The sequence below is a fragment of the Homarus americanus genome, unplaced genomic scaffold (assembly GCF_018991925.1).
Source record: "Homarus americanus isolate GMGI-L3 unplaced genomic scaffold, GMGI_Hamer_2.0 scaffold21314, whole genome shotgun sequence".
Classification (NCBI taxonomy): domain Eukaryota; kingdom Metazoa; phylum Arthropoda; class Malacostraca; order Decapoda; family Nephropidae; genus Homarus; species Homarus americanus.
In genome coordinates, this window is record NW_024720811.1 from 3,887,879 (window position 1) to 3,911,719 (window position 23,841).

The following is a 23,841-nucleotide window of genomic DNA, read 5'->3' on the forward strand; positions in this document are numbered from 1 at the left end:
TTATCTTTATCTGTATGTTAAATATCGTCTCTCTTTCTCTAAAATTTTCTCTCTCTCGATTCTGTCTCGCCATCTCCAACTCTCACTCTTCTCTCTCTCTCTCTCTCTCTCTCTCTCTCTCTCTCTCTCTCTCTCTCTCTCTCTCTCTCTTGATAAAATATGATAAAGTAATTGGAATATTAAAGGAGATTTTGTTCTATCTCTCTCGATTCCTTTCCCCTCTTTCTATATGTCTATCTTTTTCACCCTTCTCTCTCTCTCTCCCTCGAATCCCTTCCACTCTTTTTATCTTTCTCTCTCACACACTGTCTCTTTCAATCTTTGCTTTTTCTATCTCTTAAAAGCGTAACACAATAACAGCAGAGAGAGAGAGAGAAGCCATTAAGTGAACAATTTCATGTCTCTGTGAACTATTTGTCAATCATCGATATTAAGAGTTTTACATCAAAGTTATTCGTTGGTACTAATGCCACATACACACAGCTCAGTGAATGTGTGATGAAAACTCTAAAACTAATTACTATTTATATACGATACGTCGTATAATCACCAGATTCATGTAATATGTAAATAGGGAATTAAAAGCATAAGGGATGATGGTGATGGTAATGGTGATGGTGATGATGGTTGAGGTGGTGGTGGTCGTGGTAATGGTGAGAAGGATTGTAAGGATAGGCGAATGTTAGTTCCCCTTCCCTACTACCACCACACTATCACCATCACAACACTATCACCATTACAATCTCGACTCAGCCACTGCATCCCTTAAATTACCACATCCACATCACTCACGCAGTACCCACCCAAACCACCACCCCCACACCACTACCCCTTCATCCACCTCCACACACCACCACCCCTACACCACCCCTACACCACCCACATACCACCACACCCCGCACACCATTCCCACACATCATAAAGGCTGTTGGTATACATTATGCTCCACCACCCTAACTTTTATTTAGTATTTACAGAGAGTAAAAGCTTCCATTAAACTTTCTCCCCCACCTGACATCACTTTGCTTCTCTCTTCTCTTTATCACATTTTATAATAAATCTTATCACTGTTATGAACGACGGAATAAACACTCGCTTGTATACTCTGGGTGGAGACTCTTAAAACGTAAAGGGATTTTTATACCTTAACTGGTATTCCGTCTAATTGAATGAGGTGTGTTAGAATACTGTCAACGGGAATTATGCTGATGTAATTAGCCTAAAACCGTAATTAGATACTTTCTCGTAAACTCCAATTAGGTGAATGATTTAAATTGTAAATATCTGAGAAATCGTGTTGGAGATTCTCAGACGGTCGGGATTAGCTCTCACTTGAGAGGTTCTGGCCAGGGCGTAAAACACCACCAACTTCCCGACAATATCAACACCAAGACCTTTGTCGCCTCGGTGTTGTGTGCTGCTCAGAGGTTAAGTCAGGTTGAACTCGTGTGATATTACCTGAATATTTAATACTTCCATGATTTTTATTTCAAGGGTAAAATATACGAGGCTGAGTGTATTTTATTAATTTATATATTTTGTGTTTATTTTTTTAAGTCAAGCTCTTTATTCCACTTCCGTGAATCATTTCAAAGAATTTATTCAAACATTGATTAAAAATACAATACAGTAAATGGCAATTATTATTACATTATATTTTACTGAATAACAGTATACCACTTTTATCCAACACGAAATTACCCCTTTGTGTTATACAGCATAAACAATGACATTTTATACCTGAATAACCACTATAGATCAACAATTAATCATTCTTTAATATCTCAGGTAAATATAGTAATTATTATTCCGGATTATCACCTTTGAACAAGTTAATTATTACACCTGCATATTTACTACACATAAACAGGACATTATCACAGAGTAAATACAAAAATAGATAATCATTAGAGACGTATGTACACAGAGCATCAAAACAGAGTCGTTCTGGTCGCCATAACTTATCAGAATAGATAAAAAAAATCGGTCCTCTACTTCCCCTCACTTATGACGTCACCAGTTACTCTTCCTGAACTTGTATTTTAGCGGGTAATGTTAAGTGACAGGATTTATTCTCTGTCTCTCTGTCTGTCTGTCTCTCTGTTTTACACACACACACATACACTCTCTCTATCTACCCCTGTCTGCCTTTTACATTTTCTCCCTCAGTCTCTCTCTCTCTCTCTCTCTCTCTCCTCATCATTCACTTACTTCCTGTTATGTTTATATCATTCTATTCAGTATGTCACATTATAAACATTGCCCTCAAGAGTATATATAAAAACCTTCTTATCCACACTTATAAACATTTTAACAACATTTATAAACACATTCATCATAAAACATCAACATTAAAGGTGTGTGTGTGTGTGTGTGTGTGTGTGTGTGTGTGTGTGTGTGTGTGTGTGTGTGTGTGTGAGATGAAATAAAGAATACAGTTTTTTAAGGTAATGTTCTGAGGACACGGTAAACATTTTTCTGAGAATGACTGAGAAAAAGATTGAGAGAGAGATGAAGTGAGACTGAGAGAGATTTTTGTTAAGATGAGACTGGGGGCTGCTGAGAGAAACTGAGAGACTGAGAGACACTAAGAGAAACTGAGAGACTGAGAGAAAAGAAGAGAAAGTGAGAGACTAAGAAAGAACAGAGAGAATAAGAGAAAGAGAGACAGCCTAAGAGAAACTAAGAGACTGAGAGAAACTAAGAGAAACTGAGAGAGATATGTGAGAATTTTATCAAGAAGACATTTTTTGTCATATGAACTACTGTGATATTCCAGAAGTCGAGACAAGTTCGAAGTTACAGAGAATACCACTATACATAAATGCATATGTATGTATGTATGTATGTATGTATGTATGTATGTATGTATGTATGTATGTATGTATGTGACCGTCTATCTATCTATCTATCTATCTATCTATGATTTCAATTTGAAGATAATGCATATTTACTCCTCCAATTAGTGTTGGCTAGAACATGTTTACTAGTACTCTTGACTCAGGTAATTGGCTCAGGTAATTGCTCAGGTAATTGTAGAGTTTACCTGTGTCCTATTATCCATATCATGTCTATTTGGCTTGAGTAGTGAGGTTCAGGTCTTGTGTAATACGTGGACAGTCCATGAGAATTTAGATTTGATGAGCAAGAGTCAGGTAAACGGTCGTGGTACTAATTACTGTTTATTAAGACACTTGACTTACCTGAGTATGCAAGGTGTTAAGTCAGAGTGGTATCGTGGTATCTTTATTTACTGTTTATTTAGGGGGAGGTAATTTTCACTCACCAGTTAGATTTTATCATTCTAACTCGTGTGTTGACTGTCAGTTAGTTCGTGTTTATCAGTGTGTTAGTTGGAGTCAAAGGAAAGATTTGTAGGTGATTTTACTGAATACATGTTGGTATGATGGTATTCAGCCTGTTGTTATATATACTGCACAAGCACACACACACACACACACACACACACACACACACACACACACACACACACACAGATACATGTACAGTACATTGTCAGGTGTACTGGCGCCTGTGTGTAGCGTGACAGGTATCATTTTCTGGGGTAAAATTCAGCTTTTCACTCTACTCACGATTTTTGTGGTAGCGTTACGAGCGTCGGTACTGATTTTTGTTGTTGTTACTGTAAAAAATGAATGACCTTGCGTGTCCAATTGTGTTTTTCCTGTAAAGCTTCGGATGTGTGTGTGTGTGTTTTAATGTGCTTGAGGATGTGTATTTCTGAAGGAGTTTGTATGTTTTAATATATAATAATATAATAATAATAATAATAATAATAATAATAATAATAATAATAATAATAATAAAATAATAATAATAATAATAATAATAATAATAATAATAATAATAATAATAATAATAATAATAATAATAATAATAATAATAATAACAGGAAATACACAACAAACAGATGACATATATTACATGAGGTAACATTAGGAAGCGGATCATTTAACAAAAGTTTTCATCACAACAAGAGGAGGAAGCATGTGGTGAACAGACACTACAGCTGGTCTTATAGGTCTAATGTAGCTGTGGTGGTGGACAGCTGTGGTGTTGGACAGCTGTGGTGGTGGACAGCTGTGGTGTTGGACAGCTGTGGTGTTGGACAGCTGTGGTGTTGGACAGCTTTGGTGTTGGACAGCTGTATGTGAACGGGATCTGGTCCAAGATGGTGTGGCGATCTGTCCCCAAGCTGGTGCTGGAGACGTAATGAGAGGGATTTGAGAGGACCAGTGTTCCGAGTGTCTCTGAGTGGGTTGTTTATACTGCCACCATAACAATGTCGTCCAGGGACACTTGGTCTCGCTAGTGAGGACGACCCTCGGCGGGTGTCACCACGTGTCAGTCGTCACCTTTGTTTACCACTGGACATTTACTCGTTACTGTTGTCCATTATTTTTCGATTTGAAATTATCACTTTTGTGTTAGTCGAGGATTGAGAATTATAAATCGTTGCACTGATGTCTTGGTGGAGAGGAGGAGTTGATGGGAAGAAGGCAGGAAGAGGGTCGACTGATTGACCCCTGATTGACCCCTGATTGACCCCTGATTGACCCCGTCCTTCTCCGTGGTGGTGGACGGTCTTGTGTGTGTGTGTATGTGTGTGTGTGTGTGCCTAGTAACTACCACGTTGTAAGAACATCTGTTAAAAAAGACAGCTTTCCCATTAAACAAAAACCTCTCTCCTTTTGTTATATTATTTTGCGTAAAAAAACAAAAACAAAGCCAAAACAAATTACCATGTTATTGTGTGAATATAAATTGATTACAAACAGTCATAAGACTTCCTTTTTATACCTGGTAATTGTCCATAGAAGGTGAATAATAAAAAATAAATAAATAAAAGACTTCATTTTTATTGCCTTTAAAATACTAATGGCATTATGATCCTATGTTGACCATTTAAAACTTTGCAGTTATTACAATATGAATTATGGGAGATAATACGCGTGGAAACAACGGTGTTATTTTTTTTTTAATATGATAATTCAGTCGTAAAAACTACCGAGTAAAACCGATGTGATGGTAAAAGTTTTTATTAGAATTTACTGTAATATTTATAGTTTGCAGAATATCTCAGTTACTGATGCTGTGAAGTATAACTATTTTTCTCTAGGTTAGGTTAGGTTAGGTTAGGTTATAAGGCATTGGTCAGTACACATTATATGCCTAACACGTGTATGATAACTTTATCTGTTGTGTCAGTTTCTAAGGTACAAGAAGTGAGAAAGATAGTGATTAATAATTCTATCTAAAATATCACCGAGTCTCAGCTGAGTGACAAATACACAAGTCTCTCCTCATTGGTATAAATATTGGATTATATAACTCACTCCAGTGCCAAAATTGATTTACAGACACATCATCGGGTAAATAATTCCTGAGTTGTAAAAATATTATTGACTGGTATAGAAAATAAGTCTTTTTTTTTGTTCGGTGATGAAAGATCCTTATATCACTTATATTAAAACAATAACTTTGATTTAAAACAAAAATTATATAATTCTTTAATAATTATTAGGTGTGAGGTTTTGAGCATCGTTGTAGACAATGAGTGGTTAAAACACCTTAAAACCAAGACCTAGTGAACGATGCTTAATAACCCTGACAGTAGACCACACTAACACGAAGACTTAACGAATATATTCAATTAAAACACCGTAGCCAAAAATAAGAACAACAATATATAATTTTAAAAAAAATGCGAGAATGTGCGGCGACATGTGGACTGGTGTAATGGTCAGTATGCTTGCCTCGCAAGCGAGTGGACCAGGGTTCGATCCCCGGGCAGGGTGAAACTATGGGAAAGTTTCTTTACTCCATTTGCCTCCGTCTACCCAACAGTAATTGGTGCCTGGATGTTAATCGATTTGCGGATTGTGTTCCGGGGTAATGGTTAGCCAGTGCAGTTGGCGAGTTGTCCGGTTTTCTCGGACTATTCCTTGACACTGGGTCATGCAGCTCGTGGTTGTTGTGTTAGTGACAGCTTCTACACCTTAAACAAATTCACGCCAAGGTGGCCCTAGGGCCGGCCATCCTCCATTATATTCTAAGCTCCACTAATGTCTGTGTTTATGAGTGTGCATAATTTAAAGCTCACTAATGTATATAATTATCAAGAGCTTTTACCGTCCTCACTGCACTTTATCAAGAGGTTAATGGTGCGTGTGTGTGTGTGTCGCGTAAACCATCACTTATCGGTAAGAAATATTGATTTTCTATTGCTTGTGAAACGACATGATTTTGGTTAATGGTCTCTCACTCTCCCTCTTCCTATTTCTTATTCTGAGTGACTTTTATTTTTATTTTCTTTCACATATTCTCCTTTTCATTTTTCTTTGTTTCTAAATCTTCCTCTATATCTACTTTTATCTATATTTCTATTGAACCATCTATCTCTTTTATTTTCCCTTTTTGCATACCATTTATCTCCTTCTCTCCTTCTCTTTCTGCCTCTCTCTATCTCTCTCTATATCTATATGCATACCTCTTTCTCTAGTTATCTTCACTCTCCCTCATTCTCTGTTATTCCCCTTCTCTCACCCTGACACAGGTAGTAACTCACACACACCAAAACATTCCCTTAAGAGGCTCTCCGCTGAGCTTGTTATTGATATCACTATAAGACGCTTCTCTCAGCATCACTACCACCATCTTTCTTCAACCTATCGACCCTCATCCCTATCTCAACACCACGAACACCAAGTGGCTTTAAGACCTGCGGTTCACCCTGAATAGAAAAGGGACCTCAGTTTACACGTGTTTGGTGTTACGGAGACTTAGTGGTAAATATCCTGTGTTTAGGAGGGTTTGTGTTTTTCTGCATGGCTGGGTATCGAACCCATGATTTTGATATCAATGTGTGATTTTTTTATTTTTATTTACGTGTATTTCTTTTCTGAATTCAGTATGAGTGTTAGTCGTTGTCTTACGTTAGAATAATTACATGAGGTAAAAATATAAGCCAAAAATAAAAGAAAATCTCGATTGGATACATGTAAAACCTTAATTCCTTTTACCTAATTGACACTCAGGTAAATGACGCCAGGTGTTGCTGCTAAAAGTGTCAAGAGATTATATTTTAGTCTTTTCTCCTCACCTGTACTTCTGTTACGACTTTATTCGTCGACTACTTGATGGAGAAAAGTTCCGGGTGTCGATATAATTCATGAGAGGCAATTGAAGACCTGTGTTAGTCATTCGGTGTCATTCTACTTGTTGTGAGTTATACCGGATAAACATGTCAAATATAACTCTTAATAATCATACACCACACGCGCGTGACATTCACACGTACAACCAAACATTCATTCTGTACTTATAGAATATACAATTTTATACATACATGGGATATATGTACAGTATACTATTTTTTAGATATATACTTATACCATATATATATACCATTTATATGTTAGGTAGATGGGTGTATTGCATGCAAGTTCACCATGGATATACATTTGGTATACACACACACACACACACACACACACACACACACACACACACACACACACACCACACAACGCAGTTATTCAGGCCGCCAAAGCAAGATCCTCCAAATAATGATATAACCCAAACAACACTTGATACACCCCTGCCAGCATACACCTTTGAGTATATCGACACCCATCACTGAGTATATCAACGCTTTACACCTCCCCTGTACACATCAACACCCACATCAATACACACATCAACACCCACGTTATACACATCAACACCCACGGCTATATACATCAACACTCCACGTCTATATACATCAACACCCACGTCTATACACATCAACACCCACGTCTATATACATCAACACCCACGTCTATACACATCAACACCCACGTCTATATACATCAACACCCACGTCTATATATGTACATCAACACCCACGTCTATATACATCAACACCACGTCTATATACATCAACACCCACGGCTATATACACATCAACACCCACGTCTATATCCACATCAACACCCACGTCTATATACATCAACACCCACGGCTATATACATCAACACCCACGTCTATATACATCAACACCCACGTCTATATACATCAACACCACGGCTATATACATCAACACCCACGGCTATATACATCAACAATTCCACGGCTATATACATCAACACCCACGGCTATATACACATCAACACCCACGTCTATATACATCAACACCACGTCTATATACATCAACACCCACGTCTATATACATCAACACCCACGTCTATATACATCAACACCCACGTCTATACACATCAACAACACCCACGTCTATATACATCAACACCCACGTCTATATACATCAACACCCACGTCTATATACATCAACACCCACGTCTATACACATCAACACCCACGTCTATATACATCAACACTCATTGGCTATATACATATCAACAAATTAATGTCTATATACATCAACACCCACGGCTATATACATCAACACCCACGGCTATATACATCAACACCCACGTCTATATACATCAACACCCACGTCTATACACATCAACACCCACGGCTATATACATCAACACCCACGTCTATACACATCAACACCCACGGCTATATACATCAACACCCACGGCTATATACATCAATATCCACTTTTGTGTCCGTTTGTTTATTTTTTTTGTTATACCAATCATGTCTTGACTCTACCATTATCACGCCCACCCATCCTGCCGCTATTGATCAGTCTTTGTATTACTGTGTGTGTGTGTGTGTGTGTGTGTGTGTGTGTGTGTGTGTGTGTGTGTGTGTGTGTGTTATAGTGACGGTGTACAAAGTTAGTTGTGATCTTGTTAAACTCGACAAAAGATAAATTTAACTTGATACAATGGGTTACATCAGGCTGTACACCTTTACAAAGACTGGGGTTGCTCGACACCCATCCTGAATTCAATAGTTCGCTGAGTTAATCTACATACACGAAGCACAAAAGGCTTTCATGGTCTTATCTTTTTAGTCAATGTTTGCCCGTTGTATATTTCCACTTACTGACTAGCCCACTGAGAGAGTTTTTCCCCCTCTCACCGTTCATTCCTGCAGTGTTGCCAGGTGTATAACCAACATCTCGTTAAGCAGGTAGACTAATTTTTATATCACCGTTGCTACCACCTGCTGTTGAAGGGGAATTAAACCACCTAGGTCTATATTTCCTGCTAAATATGATTATCAGCTGTGTAACTAACGCTAAACATAACACAATTCCATTATTTTTTTTTTGGGGGGGGCGTGTGGGTTTTTTTTTTTGTACATCACTCTTGGTCAAATGTTATGAGAGCTTTGAGCGAGTGAGTGGGCGGGTGGTTGGTGTCATGTAGCGGATATATTAAAAACTGATGGCTGTACTAAAAACCAATAGGTGTATTAACGTATAACAGGTAGTACTAAATTGTAATGAGATATTAGAATACTGAGACTATAATAAACATTGGTATGAACATTGAAAACTAATGGTTGTAGTAGCTAGTAATGTATATGGGTCATTAAATAGTAAAGGGTATATGAAAATTAATGATTATATTAAAAAGTAATGGATATATTTAAAATAATAATTCTTGTGTTAAAAATATTAACCGTACGATATTATAACTAGCACGTTAAAATTTATTGGCTATATTCAGTAGCAATTGTAATATTAAAAATAAAATCACTATGTTTAATGATTACAGGTAATTAAAAAGTAACAGGTAACTAATAAAACTAATGACTATGTGAAAAAAAGCATAACAATTATTAAACAAGTAAATAATATAACAGAAAGTAATTAATATATTTACTCTTTTAACTCTGTGATATACTAGGGAAATATGCATGAAGTTGTGCCCTGACAGTGTAACCTGTACTCAAGCTAAACTCACCCGGTAGATCCTGGGACACTTACAGGTCAGCTCAGGTCATCAGTTGTGTGGGTATGACGTTACATAATCCGCTCAAAGTTGAGATAGTTTAGGTGTAATTATCGTCCAACTGTGGTCTAGATATACAGTTTTGTGAGCTAATTGGGTTTTTATGATAAGCTGGTGGCTATAGACTGATATTGACTCACATGACAAGCTGGTGGCTATAGACTGATATTGACTCACATGACAAGCTGGTGGCTATAGACTGATATTGACTCACATGACAAGCTGGTGGCTATAGACTGATATTAACTCACATGACAAGCTGGTGGCTATAGACTGATATTGACTCACATGACAAGCTGGTGGCAATAGACTGATATTGACTCACATGACAAGCTGGTGGTGATATGGTTATATTACTGGTAGTGACTCACACATTGCCTCGACTATTGGGAAACAACCTCGGGCCAATATATTAACTCTCACATTAATGGATATACTAATGGATATGCCAAAAGATAATGGCTATATATAAAATTATGGGTTATGTTAAAGTATATTAGAGAGTCTGCCATTCCCGTTTTTGGCAGTAGGTTCGTGGCAGATCTCGGTGGGTTGTAGAAGCATGTATCTTCCGGCGTGGCAGTCATGGGGCAGAAGCAGCTCGTGTTGGCATTGTTCCCATTGCCTCCCTACCTACTGTACCTATTCTAAGTTACTTCCTTTTGTCTGGTGATATACTCCCTTCCTGCCTTCATCTCTTCCTCCAGCAGTAGCTTTTGTTTTCCTGATAATCTTAACTTTTTCGATTATATTCTTATCTGTGTCTTAACTTGCCAGAGGTTCGTACCCAAGTCTGATTCACCAAATAGTACTTCAGTTAACCTTTATTATTCTATTATTTTATTTATTTCTCTTACTTTTACTTGGTGTTTTTTAGTACTTTTATTTCAGTTTTTTTTATCTTTTTCTTTATTGTCAAAAGTTGTCGGTCGGTAAAAACAAAACAATTTCAAGTTTTTTCGTCTGTAGTCAAGAGAATTTTTCCTCGCTGAGATCCAACGATTTTCTAGAGGTAATATCGATGTATTTTTTTTAAGTTCTGAATTCTATTAAATTTCTCTTCACTCACCTTCATAAAACGTCGCCAATAAAGTATTAAGAAATAGAAGAAATCTTGGTTTCTTATACTTCTGAAACTCAAATTGCAAAAAAAAAAATATGTAATTGTTGTGTTCCCAAAAATTTGAAGTGCGATTCTTTTCAAAATCTCATATCGTTTCTTTTTATAAATTCTTAAAGTTGTTGGTGTCGAGGAATATGTCAGACTGATGGTCGGGTGAGGCTGCCTCCCTCATGGTGTGCCCCGCGCCCTCCTGCTGCCTACAGTGGCTGCAGGTTTAACATTTACCTATATGATAGTTCATGTTCTCTCTGGTTTTATATCATGTCATCGTTCTCTTTAAATGCAAAATTAATTTTTACATAATTTGCCAAAAAATTTATTGCGTAAAATGCAAATTCATATGTGTTAATTTGAAGAATATTCAGTAGTCCATGAGTCATAAAAATTACATATATATATATATATATATATATATATATATATATATATATATATATATATATATATATATATATATATATATATATATATATATATATATATATATATATATATATATATATATAAAATGAAAAGTCGTGTTTTCCAGTTTCACCAGAGGTACAAAAACCGAACATAGATACAGAGATACAGAAGCCGGTTATCAATAATGATATACGTCCACTGTTGTTCTGTAAGAAGTATGCGTAATTTTAATTGTTGTATCAGTGTCAACATAATCCTCCACACCGTCGTGGTCTCTGTAATACGGCCGCCAGTCGCCTCAATTATATTTTTAACATCATCGGTGAGTCACGCATTTTGTAGTTAAAGCTGAGTGTTGCATTTTGCACTGAGCTAAACCTACTGACATGAAAAATATCTGAATCAAATGTATTTTTCTATCTTACTGCTCAATTTCCTCTTTGTATGGAATTTTGTGATGATACTCCAAACTTTTTCACACAATATTGGATGAAATTTATCGGTTATGGAACTTCAGTGATTATACGAGTATTTTAGAACGTGTGAACAAATTCCCCGCTGCAATATGCCTCTGATATTTCATTTTAATAGTAGTCGTAAATAATGTAAACCTTACACTATGCATAAAACTATTTCCTCACTGGCATATATCCCTGGATATGTCCATCTATCTGCTGTCAGTCTGTCTGTGTGTACAAATATTCTGTACATACCAGTTACACAAACAAACATACATAACATACATACACACACAGTGTGTATATATATATATATATATATATATATATATATATATATATATATATATATATATATATATATATATATATATATATATATATATATATATATATATATATATATATATATATGCCTCCCGCGTCGCATCACTAGCGTTCCTGTCATCCTGTTTGACATAGAGCGAACTGGTAGAGAGGACTGTTCAAGAACACCTGAGAAGGGTGGCAGGAGCAAACGATCCAAGTTTCACGAAGGCAGTGGGGACCATCACACCCTAAGCATCTAAACCAACGCCCAAAGGACAGCAAACAAACCCACTGGGACGAACCCATCGTGGAGAAGATTGCCCCAGACATGCTCGAGAGGGCATCAAATGACGAGGAGATAGCTCGTCTGCAGGCAGTGAGTGCCTCTCATGCCGTGCACTTTCCCTTGGCCACCCCAGACCCCTCTTAGCCTCACTCCTCGACCCCCGCGTCCTCTGTGCTGGTGTAGTTGTCAGTCGTGTGGCTCGTTTCCTCTCTGTTTATCAGTGTATCTCCGGCAACAGGAGGACGGACCAACGCAGCAGCCACGCCCTCATGTTGACAAGCGAAACTTAAAAAAATTAATCACGTTTATACCTTGGATGGACGATAAATAGCTGCTGAGACTACACATGTCCTCCACTTTGGCGCCTATTTATCTATCCTACATAGTAATGATAATATTATTTTTACTACTACTACTACTACTACTACTACTACTACTACTACTACTACTACTAAGCTAATAATCTAAATAACACTATATTAAATCGTCTTTACCCCGGCAGTACACAGCATAATTCTCCTGGGGGTTCATACCTGGTGACCTAACTCCCCCTGTCCCTTGATATAGGTGCTTGTTGGCCTCACTCTACTGCCACCTGCATGCTAAAGGCCGCGGTAGTACTATGTATCTTGTGTAATATGTGGACTTTGAGGCTGGAGGGTACGTGCAGTGGTAGCCTCTGTGTTTGTGTACAGTTGAGTGGTGTTAACGTGTGGAGGAGTCTTTTAATATATTGTTTATTCAGTAATTGGGTCTTTTATTTGTTTTATGTTTGTGTTATTATTATTATTATTATTATTATTATTATTATTATTATTATTATTATTATTATTATTATTATTATTACTACTAAAAACAAAGAATCATCGCCTTCTCAATCCCTCTATACTAAACTGGTTCACCTGACGAGTATAATAAATATATCTTAACATTCTATCTCCAACACTGAGACAACAACATGTACTGTACACTGAGACAATGGATTACCTATAAGCGGTTCAGTATTGGCTCCTGTATGTTCAGAATATCAAGTAAGTTGGGTGTGTTTGTTAGTGGTCTCCGGTACTGGTCTCTTAATAGGTAGTACTGACAGTGTATTGAGAGAGAGAGAGAGAGAGAGAGAGAGAGAGAAATATAGTAAACATATACCTGTATAACACTTCATACTGTCAATAGTATTTCTTAAATGAGCCGACAAATACGAGGTTTTATCCTGGATAGTCATTTTCCAGAGCTACTTATACTGATCTCTTAATCCTTATGTAATATTCACTGTTAACCTGTGCATCAGGATTTGTCTTTAAGTACCCTGTGTGTGTGTGTGTGTGTGTGTGTGTGTGTGTGTGTGTGTATGTGTGTGTGTGTGTGAATGTGTGTGTGTGTGTGTGTGTGTGTGTGTGTGTGTGTGTGTGTGTGTGTGTGTGTGTGTGTGTGTGTGTGTGTGTGTGTGTGTGTGTGTGTGTGTGTGTGTGTGTGTGTGTGTGTGTGTGTGTGTGTGTGTGTGTGTGTGTGTGTGTGTGTGTGTGTGTGTGTGTGTGTGTGTGTGTGTGTGTGTGTGTGTGTGTGTGTGTGTGTGTGTGTGTGTGTGCATTGCCAGACATTTCAGACTCTATTTCTTCACTTTTTATTTTCTTCTCTTCACCTTAACTCTTGGACCATAAAAACACTGCAATACTAAAGGTTGAGTTTTCTGGCGACTAAACAGGATGAAGCCCAACATGGTAATATACTGAAAACAAGGAATGTCTCAAAGGCCTGACCTCCACCTACAAGCTTTTGACCTCTCAGTACAAGAGCTCTGGGGTTGTTATAATGTATAATACTCCAGGTATGACCTGCTTTAGATCTTTGTCCTCCAGTTATGCTGCCGACATAATTACATACCTGGCGATGACATTTGACTTTTTTTTTTACATCCAAAGGTTAGCAACTTTAAGCTCTGTCATGGTTACATATATCAAGTATGAGTATTACACTTCTCCCGACCCACTTACATCCGTCGCTACAACAACAACAGGTCTCCCACCGTCGCTAGTGAGTTAGAACAGTGCGTAAAACTTCACAAAACATGGAGAGAAAATATTGTTTATTTAACTCCTCTGAGATCTTGTTGGTTTCCCTTCACACAGTAACTTTGTAGTGCAATCCATTTTCAATTGCTCGAGTAATCGCATTTACAGTATACTCGGACACACACACACACATGAACGGAGAGGTTATCGCTAGTACCGTATACCCTGCCGGAGGTGACGAAGGGCAGTAAGACAATAAGGAGAGAGGTGTTTGTTTGCGGGGAGAGGTAAGGGAGGGTGAAATGTATCCTGAGGGTCTTGGGAAGGAAAGTATGTGAGGGAATGTACAGGGATGGGAAACAGGGTGTGTGTGTGTGGGCGAGGGAGAGTGGGAGGGTGAAGAGATAAGACTTTAAATGGAGATAAAGATGTGGGGTTTTTTACTTCTTCTTTGCGTTTCCATTTATTTATTTTTATTATCCCCAACTTCTATTGCAACGTAGAGATATAGAGGATGACTGTTTATCTGTTTTTATGTCTGTCTATCTGTCTATCCGTCCGTCTATCCGTCTATTCGTCCGTCTCTCCATCCATGACACTTAACCATTGTTAATCCAGTACCAACACCAAATACTATCAGCTTTCAACCATGTTCACTACACAACAATAACTCCCCATGGAAGTGTTCGCGTTTCAGCCGATTTAGATCAATACATAACAGATTTTAGAGCGCACTGAACACTCGAATATTTATAATGGCTTTTGAGATTGATATTCATTGATCTTCCTCGTGTAATATCATGTTATTTATTGATGTTGAACTCTATATACAACATTCAATAGCTATATAACGTGTAATATTTATCTCTATATACATACAGAAAACTTGTGTGAAATATTGTTTGATTTTTTTGGTTAACAGAGTAAATAATTCTTGTTTAATATTTTCAATTTATATATTATTGAAAATCTTATGTATTATATATTTTTTGTAATGTTTAAGATTTTGGATATTTGAAGGTTATGACGTGGTTATACTAGTAAATTAATTATGTTTTCTTTCTATTAATTCCCTTTTTTTCACTCATCATTGATTTACACTTAAGAAAGTCAAGTAGAATATTTCATTAATTAAAGGTATACTTTCCACCGTGTATATGAAGTTATCTGTAAGTTAAGTTCAGGTCTTAGTTATCCACGTGTAATCTAAAAGTTTTTCACAAATTATTCACAAGTTATCTACAAGTCTTAGCTATCTTCAAATTATATGCACGTTATCTACAAATCTTAGTTATCTACAAGTTATCTTTAAGTTAACTACAAGTCATAGTTATCATATGTCATTAATTTTAAGGCTAAAGCAATAATTTCAATATATTTTATACGACTTTTATTTGAGTATTCGACCTAATAAGAGCAATTTTGTGGTTAAACGTAAGTAAATAATAAAAGTGAATAACATCAATAATTACCTTAAGTACCCCACTTATCCTAATCTTACCTAAACGTAATTTAAGTAAAGTTTAGGTAGCGAAGGGTGGTTTAAGGGACGTAGAATCATTTTAACATTAATTCCCGTAGAGTTAAAATATAAATAAAACATAGGATTGTGTCGCATGAGTCCGCTCCGTTTTAAGGTTTAACCTGACTATCATCTCTAAATGGTATCAATGTTTTTAATATGTGTTTTGAAATTATCTCGATGTTGTGTCTCTATTATATGTTTGTTATATGTGAATACACGAGGTCTGAGATAGTACTAGTAGTAGTAGTAGTAGTAGACGATTACTCCTTATTAACTCTACATCAACAAGAGTTTTTATCAAGATCTCCCCAAAAAATCAAATTAAATAAAAATCTTTTGAAAGGCTGCAAAAACCTACAGAAATATTCCTAGAACGCACACAGACTCTGAGTTCAATACTCCACTTAATTGTGTCAGAGAAATACGAACATCAGTATATGACTTGTACAATGGTTATACGATACGCCAGCCTTTGATCATGTCTCTCCAGGTACCAGTTTGGAATAACCGTATCTGAATTGATCATGTCTCTCTGTACGTAATATATTTTAACGTAATTTGAGTTTTTGTGTTTTTTTTTTCGTATTATAACTCATATTTTTCTTATATCTATTTTTGGGGATATTGAAGCAGGCTTTTTGACGTATGAGAGAGATGGTCATGAGAGGTAAGAGGTATCTCCTAATGTTGTTATGGTCAGGCTGGAATCTTTGTGGTTTTGGGTTCCTTACATTTTGTGCGTGAACCTACCGATAACTTACGCTTATTCATTTCAATACCTTATCATGAGCGTGTATTATTGACTACTATTATCCACATCATTATATAAATAAGTTGCTTTGTTTATCAGTTTGTCATTCTCTAAGGTGTTGGGTCTTTTCATGTAAGTAATACATCATTGCGAGTAAGGCAACACTAAGACACCCCTGGGCATCTCCAGTACTCCCAGCTGTGAATGGTATCTGTCATGAGGAAATTGAAACTGAAGGTGGTTGAAGGTTTAGTATTCAGTGTGTTGTGTTCTTACTGTCCCTTACGAGTCGTCAGGCCCGTGGAACCAACTTTTGATACATAGAGAAACAGAATCACACGAGATACATCACCTGCTGTAGCCATTTCCACGTAGAGAATGTTTCAGTTGGCCAGATTCTCTTTTGCTGTATCTTATGCTCTGTTTGTGTATATTAAGTCTTTACAGTTTGAGTTACAAATGAAAACTGGAACCAATTCTTTCATATCTCGTCGTTTCATTCATACAAGACACACAAGACCACAACGGAGAGAAAGTATTCTAGACATAAATTTTATAATCTGTTTACAAAATCTGAACTCACGGCACAATGATATACATAAGAAGTTTGTTGATATCTATAGTTTCTCAGAAAATAGCGTGCTGATAGAAACATGTTGCGTTGAAAAAGATTTCTTAGCATACAACTGTTCTGGGAATTCTGAGTTGTCATATTTATTTACGTAAAAGAAAACATCGTCTTATTATTTGCTTCTTCATCAAGATTTATAAGTTGCAACGAGAGTGTAGAGAGAACTGAAGAATCCTTTTTACATATAACGGGAAGGCGAATTAAGAAGATTTAACAATTCAAAGTTTAAAGTTTTATTTGATTTGTTGTACTTTAAACTTAAAGAGTGTGTTTATGGCAGAAAAACTCACTTTTATCATATGAGTCGTTAAGGTCATCACTAGTATATTAAGTTCACCTGAGTTAAGAATACACATACCTCCCCCAACCCCGGTGAATTTGTGTCCATACTCCGGAGTCACATTAGAGATTCACAGATTATATACCACAGGTGATTTTTGCTCTCATAAACACACAGATAAACTCTCCGGTAAACACAAAGATCCCAAAACACATTAACCGACTCTGCAAACCTGAAATGGCCCCCTGAAGGTAATTGCAACTAATCTAAAACAGTTTACCAGTTTACCAGTTTCTTTCGTATCTCCTAATGAAGTTAATTTCCAATGCATTTAGAGACTTATATTCACATTTTCAATAATATTTAGTAATTTTTTTTATTTTAATTTTGATGTTTTTCATTTGTTAGTGTTGCTTGTGGTTAGATGTGGATTACGAGGCAGAAAGTTATTGTTGGGTTAAGAGGTAAATTATCGGATTATTGATATTATTTTCTTATACATGTCTTCTTCATTGTAATAATTAAGTTATGATGAGGTATACGTGGCACAGAAATATACATACACCCACAGACAGACAGACACACACACACACATACACACACACACACACACACACTACATCAAAATCTACAAACCCATTTCTAGGTGACAGACAGAGAAACAGAGAGACACAGAGAGAGAAAGTGTCCACAATATCTCTCACCTTATATGGAGGAGAGGTAACATATATAAAAGAACTCACAGGGGACTCTGAGCCGTTCCCTGTGACACGTGAGGAATGCGGGCGAGAAGAAAGATGAAGACAGAAAAAGGCTTCACGTTTTAGAGGGTGAAGCTACAGGTTCTACGAGTTTTAGAGAGAAGCCACTGTCTTCATTATCTCTCTGGCTGAACTATCTCTTGAAGCTACATCACGCATTTCCTTCATGTTCTCTTCATCATCTCTTTAAAGTAATCATCTCTTGACGCTTCATAATGCATTTCCTTAACATTGTCTTCATTATCTCTCTGTTTTATAACTGATTTTCTTCCTTTCTTTCATTTCATCCTTTACGTAGGAAGGATAAATCTCAAGATAAAAAATGGACAAAAATGGTATAGAAAATGAAGATAAAAATGAATAAAAATAACAAAACAAAAATATTCCATATCTTATTTTTATTTCCCAGACTTGATTTTGTTTTTGTAAGTTTATTCGAGTCTTTGAACTTTACCCTCCCCCCCCCCCAAAAAAAAATTATAGATATATAAATACTCACTGTTCATATTTATTCACTCATATTCATTCATAATTCTTCGTTTATTCAGCAAAACTTCGTAATGATCCTTAGAGTATAAAAGCATTTGCATACAGTGAGGTAAATTCTTATTAGGGTTTGTTCTTTTCCATTTAATATATTTCAACTTAAAAGTGGTATTCCATGCTGTTAAAAATAGGTGTTTCGTGATGTTAAAATAGGTGGTTCGTGGTGTTAAAATAGGTGGTTCGTGGTGTTAAAATAGGTGGTTCGTGGTGTTAAAATAGGTGGCTCGTGGTGTTAAAATAGGTGGTTCGTGGTGTTAAAATAGGTGGCTCGTGGTGTTAAAATAGGTGGTTCGTGGTGTTAAAATAGGTGGCTCGTGGTGTTAAAATAGGTGGTTCGTGCTGTGAAAACGGTAACTTCTGTTATCAAAAAGGGTAGATCCTGCTGTTAAAAAACGGTATTTCCTGCTCTTAAAACTACTGTTAAAAATGTTAGTTCTGTTGCTAAAAACGGTAGCTGAAAAATAGAGGAAAAACTCGGTGTTATCCTGAAATTTGATTACCTCTAATTTTTTTTTACTTTTACTTTTTACAGAAAGGCAAAAATTCTCTAAATGATAGACTGTAGCTGATGTAGGAGACCCGGGCTGTAGAACTTTACTACAGTGAATTTATAGTGTTACTACAGTGAATTTATAGTGTTACTACAGTGAAATTAAAGCGTTACTACAGTGAACTGAAAAACATTACTACAGTGAACTTAAAAACATTAGTACAACGAACTTAAAAACATTACTACAGTGAACTTAAAAACATTACTACAGTGAACTTAAAAATATTACTACAGTGAACTTAAAATGTGGTAAACTAAAAAAAAAACTTCTACTGTGACTATTTACGTGTACAAAACCGCCGCCTATGACCCGAAACACAAGCTGGGAACTTTACCACTGTGAATCTAACCAACAGCACGCGAGACGAAGTGGGTTAATTTTTTTTCCTCTCAGTGGTAACGGGTTCCCACCGCCCAACTTTATTTGCCGGGGAGGTAAAACGCCTTAAGGTTCCTGGAAATATGGAAGCCTGGAAAGGAGGGGGGAGAAATTGAGACATGGAGTAAAAACGCTAATTACCTCTCACGAGACGTAACGAAGAAGGGAATTAGGTAAAGGAGGGAGAAGGAAGAGAGAGGAATAGAGGGTATAGGTGCAAGTGGAGATATAAAGTGTTGAAGGAGAATTTAAGACAGTGTAGATTTTTATTTATACCAACATACAGATACATACATACATACATACATACATACATACATACGTACATACATACCACATACATACACATCCGTACTACACACACACACACACACGACCAATTAACAGTAAACGCCAACATAACATTAATCATGTAACAGGTAATTAAGATGTTAAGACACAGGTGATGTTGCTGTAACCAGTATGACTCCACTTGTTATATTAACGCTGCGTGAGAAGTTAGTGAGAAAGTGTATCGCTCAAAAACACTCGTTAAGTTAGCGATATCGTAACTTTAAGCTATTGTTTATGGTACATTATATTATTTATTTATTATTTTGGTGTTATTATGAGATGAGTAAGAGAGAGAGAGAGAGAGAGAGAACAGCATAAATATCTTAACTACAGCTTTGTCTATAAAACAGGTTGTCAACATAAACAAACTCACAGAAAGAATCCACTTAATAAGAACAATTTTTACTGATTTTTGTCTTTTAAAAACTCGGGTGACCTACTTTGTCTGTAGCGGTGTGACGCAACACTTCCTCTCACAAGTTAGCTGAGACGAGGTTGTTTATTGCTTAAGTAAATCACTATATTGATGTAACACACACACACACACACACACACACACACACACACACAATATAGTAAATACGAGTTAATTTTCAGTGGTAACCAAGGGTCGCCACCAGTATATGACGCCCGTGTGTGAAAAGGAACAGAGATGCTGTATACCTCCATCTTGGAACGACTCCCGCCCATGTGCAGCTGTCAAATAAGTTAAAAAAATAAAATAAACCCCAAAATCACATCAGTGTCCTGCACGTATGGCAGCGAGGCATTAAGACGTGACCTACTGACGGTGGAGGAGGTGACCTTACTTCCCATGACACAGCAGTGAGGTGTACTGTGCGTCACTCTTTAGCTATTCCCCATAAAAAAAAAATCCAGTAGTGATACCAATATATAGTAACTAGCACCCAGAAGATACATCACCGGCTGGCAACAGAATATCGCTGTTGTAGCAATAATTTATAACCTAGCACGAAGAATACACAGGTATATATGATATTCATACCTTCCATTTAGATAAAAGCAAACCTGCATTTCATCGATCGAGATTCCCGGAACAAACTTACATTCATATTTACCAAACATTGATTTTTGCCAGTGATCCTTTCAAAAGCATTGTATATGTAAGGCAATATTGATGTAAGTATTGCTATTATGATAATTTACCTGCATCTATCGTACACACCTCCCAAGGGGCGTAACTACCAGACGTAACGATAAATAAACGATTGTAGTTGTTTAGAGCCGTGAGCTCCTCGCACTGACCTTCTTCAGTAGTGAGGACGCCCGAGGCCCCCCACAGCAGCAGCACCACCAGGTGCTGGATCATGGTGTTGCTGCCTCGTTGACAAGTATTTTCTGTTCACACTTAATGTACTCGCTGTTTAACACACTTCATAAGTGACCATCTATTGCGGTGAAAGAATTTTCTAAACTTTATATATTGGGTATATTATATATGTATATACTGTATAGTTATGAGTTAGGTAAAGAATATTAGTTGGTCAGAATTCAAAGTAAAATTATTCTACTGTGGAAGAAGTGCGTCACACTCTGAGACTTTCTGAGAGTCGTGGGGCCATAACTTCTCATGTTTGCTGTTCGAAGTTTACGTCAACTCCAAAAACCACTTAACGCGGTGTAAAACACGTCTGAATAACAGCATGACTTAGGTGGGTTCAGTAGGGGGGCAGTGCAGCACCGTGCCACGTCACCGCCACCACCAGCAGTAGCAGTGTCAGGGCACGATCACTTCGCCACCACTAGCTGGCTGGTTCACGTCCCCTTCAGCGACACCTGCCGGAGACACACTGAGCGTGGACGGGCTGGTGGTGGTGTTGGCTGGCAGGTCCGTCCGCTCACCCGCACATGCTCCACCTACCACCATGCTCACGCGCCGCCGCTGGCCCCGCCCTGTGCACCTCACGTGGGTTTTGCTCAGGTGGTTGTGGCCAGCTCAACAGTGCACAGGACTTAGTCTAATAACACACAACTCAATTTAGCATGACATTAACCTCTTACCTCCAAAAAACGAGCACCAGGCCCTTGGCACAACGTCTTCTCTAGCTCACTATAAACACAACTCATTTAGTTCTCAAATGCTCACCTTAAACGCTCATAAATTTGGATTTTTTTTTTCATCTGTTGCTCACAGCTCATTCAAAGGAGGGTCGGGCGGCCACACTACCACGGCACTTACTCTGATGTATGAGTTAGCTGTTGTGACCTCCACCTCGACCCCCACCCCGTTTATTGCTGACCTACTCCTGCCCACACTAACGTAAGAGGAGGGGGGCACTGACCATTAACTAGTCTGTATTACCTCGCCAGCAGCGTTACGTACACCACCACCACAGAATAAACACACAGTGGCATTTCTAACTCACCGTAAATTTTCACATCCTCATCAGATGTTCCCGAGAGACTTAGACCAGTACTGCTACACCATCAGCCTCAGGGCGCCAGTACCCACCCTCTCGCACTCTAACACGAGAATTACTACACCGTAAATCCCGTGACTAAAGCCTTCACAAACCCCGCTGGAATTAACCCAACAGAGATATATTGAATTCCCGCTAAATTTGTGCCGATTTTTGCAAATGTTTATTTTGAAACTGCGCGTTTAAGTATTAAGTTATGACGACCATTTAAAAAAATCATAACAACTAGACACACGGACAATAAATATCAACAGACAGCGACATAATAATTACCTTGACACTATTTAAGGACTGATAAACAACAGAATAAATTAAGTCGAAATGTAAGAAAATATTGATAATACTTAGAGAGCAAATATACAGTGCATTCTAAGTTTACATAAAGTGTGTGTGTGTGTGTGTGTGTGTGTGTGTGTGTGTGTGTGTGTGCAGCCACACACAGGGTGGTGAGATGCGTCTAGAATGGCAGCATTATGTTAGTGTTAAGGTGCAAGCACTGCTTGCTCCCTTTCGCTTTCAGCTGGCTAGCCCTCATGGCGAACAGGGAAGCAACTTGTATAAGTCTTCCCCTGCCAGTACACAGCCTCCTCACCATCATAACTCCTGCTGTGCCTCCTCGTGGCAACAAACGGTAAGTGGGTACCTAGTGGCCCAGGCTAGATCAGCAGGGGATCTCGGAGTATATGTGGGCCCCAGAGGGACGGCGCATAGCCCCACTGGCATGTGGAGCCCATCATCAGGCAGACATGCTTGCAGAGCTCCAATAAGACCCCAATGACTAAACTGGCGGACGAAGGCAATGCCTGATGGACAGGCTACGAAGGCGAAACCCATCAAACTGGGCTATCGGCAGTCCATTGCGACTCTCCCTCTCCCCAGTCGTTGCAACACTTGCACCACTGGATCAGGAAAAGGGAGAGCCAAGATGTGTGGTTGCAGCCTGCGCTCCTGCCTCACCACATACATCAACTCACACACAGCCATCAACCAGCTCATCATACCTCTCATCATCATCAAACCCCTATACCCACAAAAGTCCTATGGCGACAGACGAGTGGCGACGGGGACAGGCAGAGACAACTGCTGGGAGACTCTAGTCATAACTATGCGCATGGG

At 37.8% G+C, this 23,841-nt stretch overlaps 1 protein-coding gene across 1 annotated transcript in view; it reads right to left on the reverse strand.

Annotated features, from left to right (window-relative positions):
* Positions 1-22,081, reverse strand: part of LOC121861251 — a 70,551-nt gene extending 48,470 nt beyond the window's left edge. The window contains exon 1 of the mRNA XM_042358898.1: positions 21,551-22,081. Within this exon, the coding sequence (XP_042214832.1) occupies positions 21,551-21,614 (64 nt within the window). The 5' untranslated portion in view covers positions 21,615-22,081. The remainder of the gene's footprint in view (positions 1-21,550) is intronic.
* Positions 22,082-23,841: the final 1,760 nt, after the last annotated feature.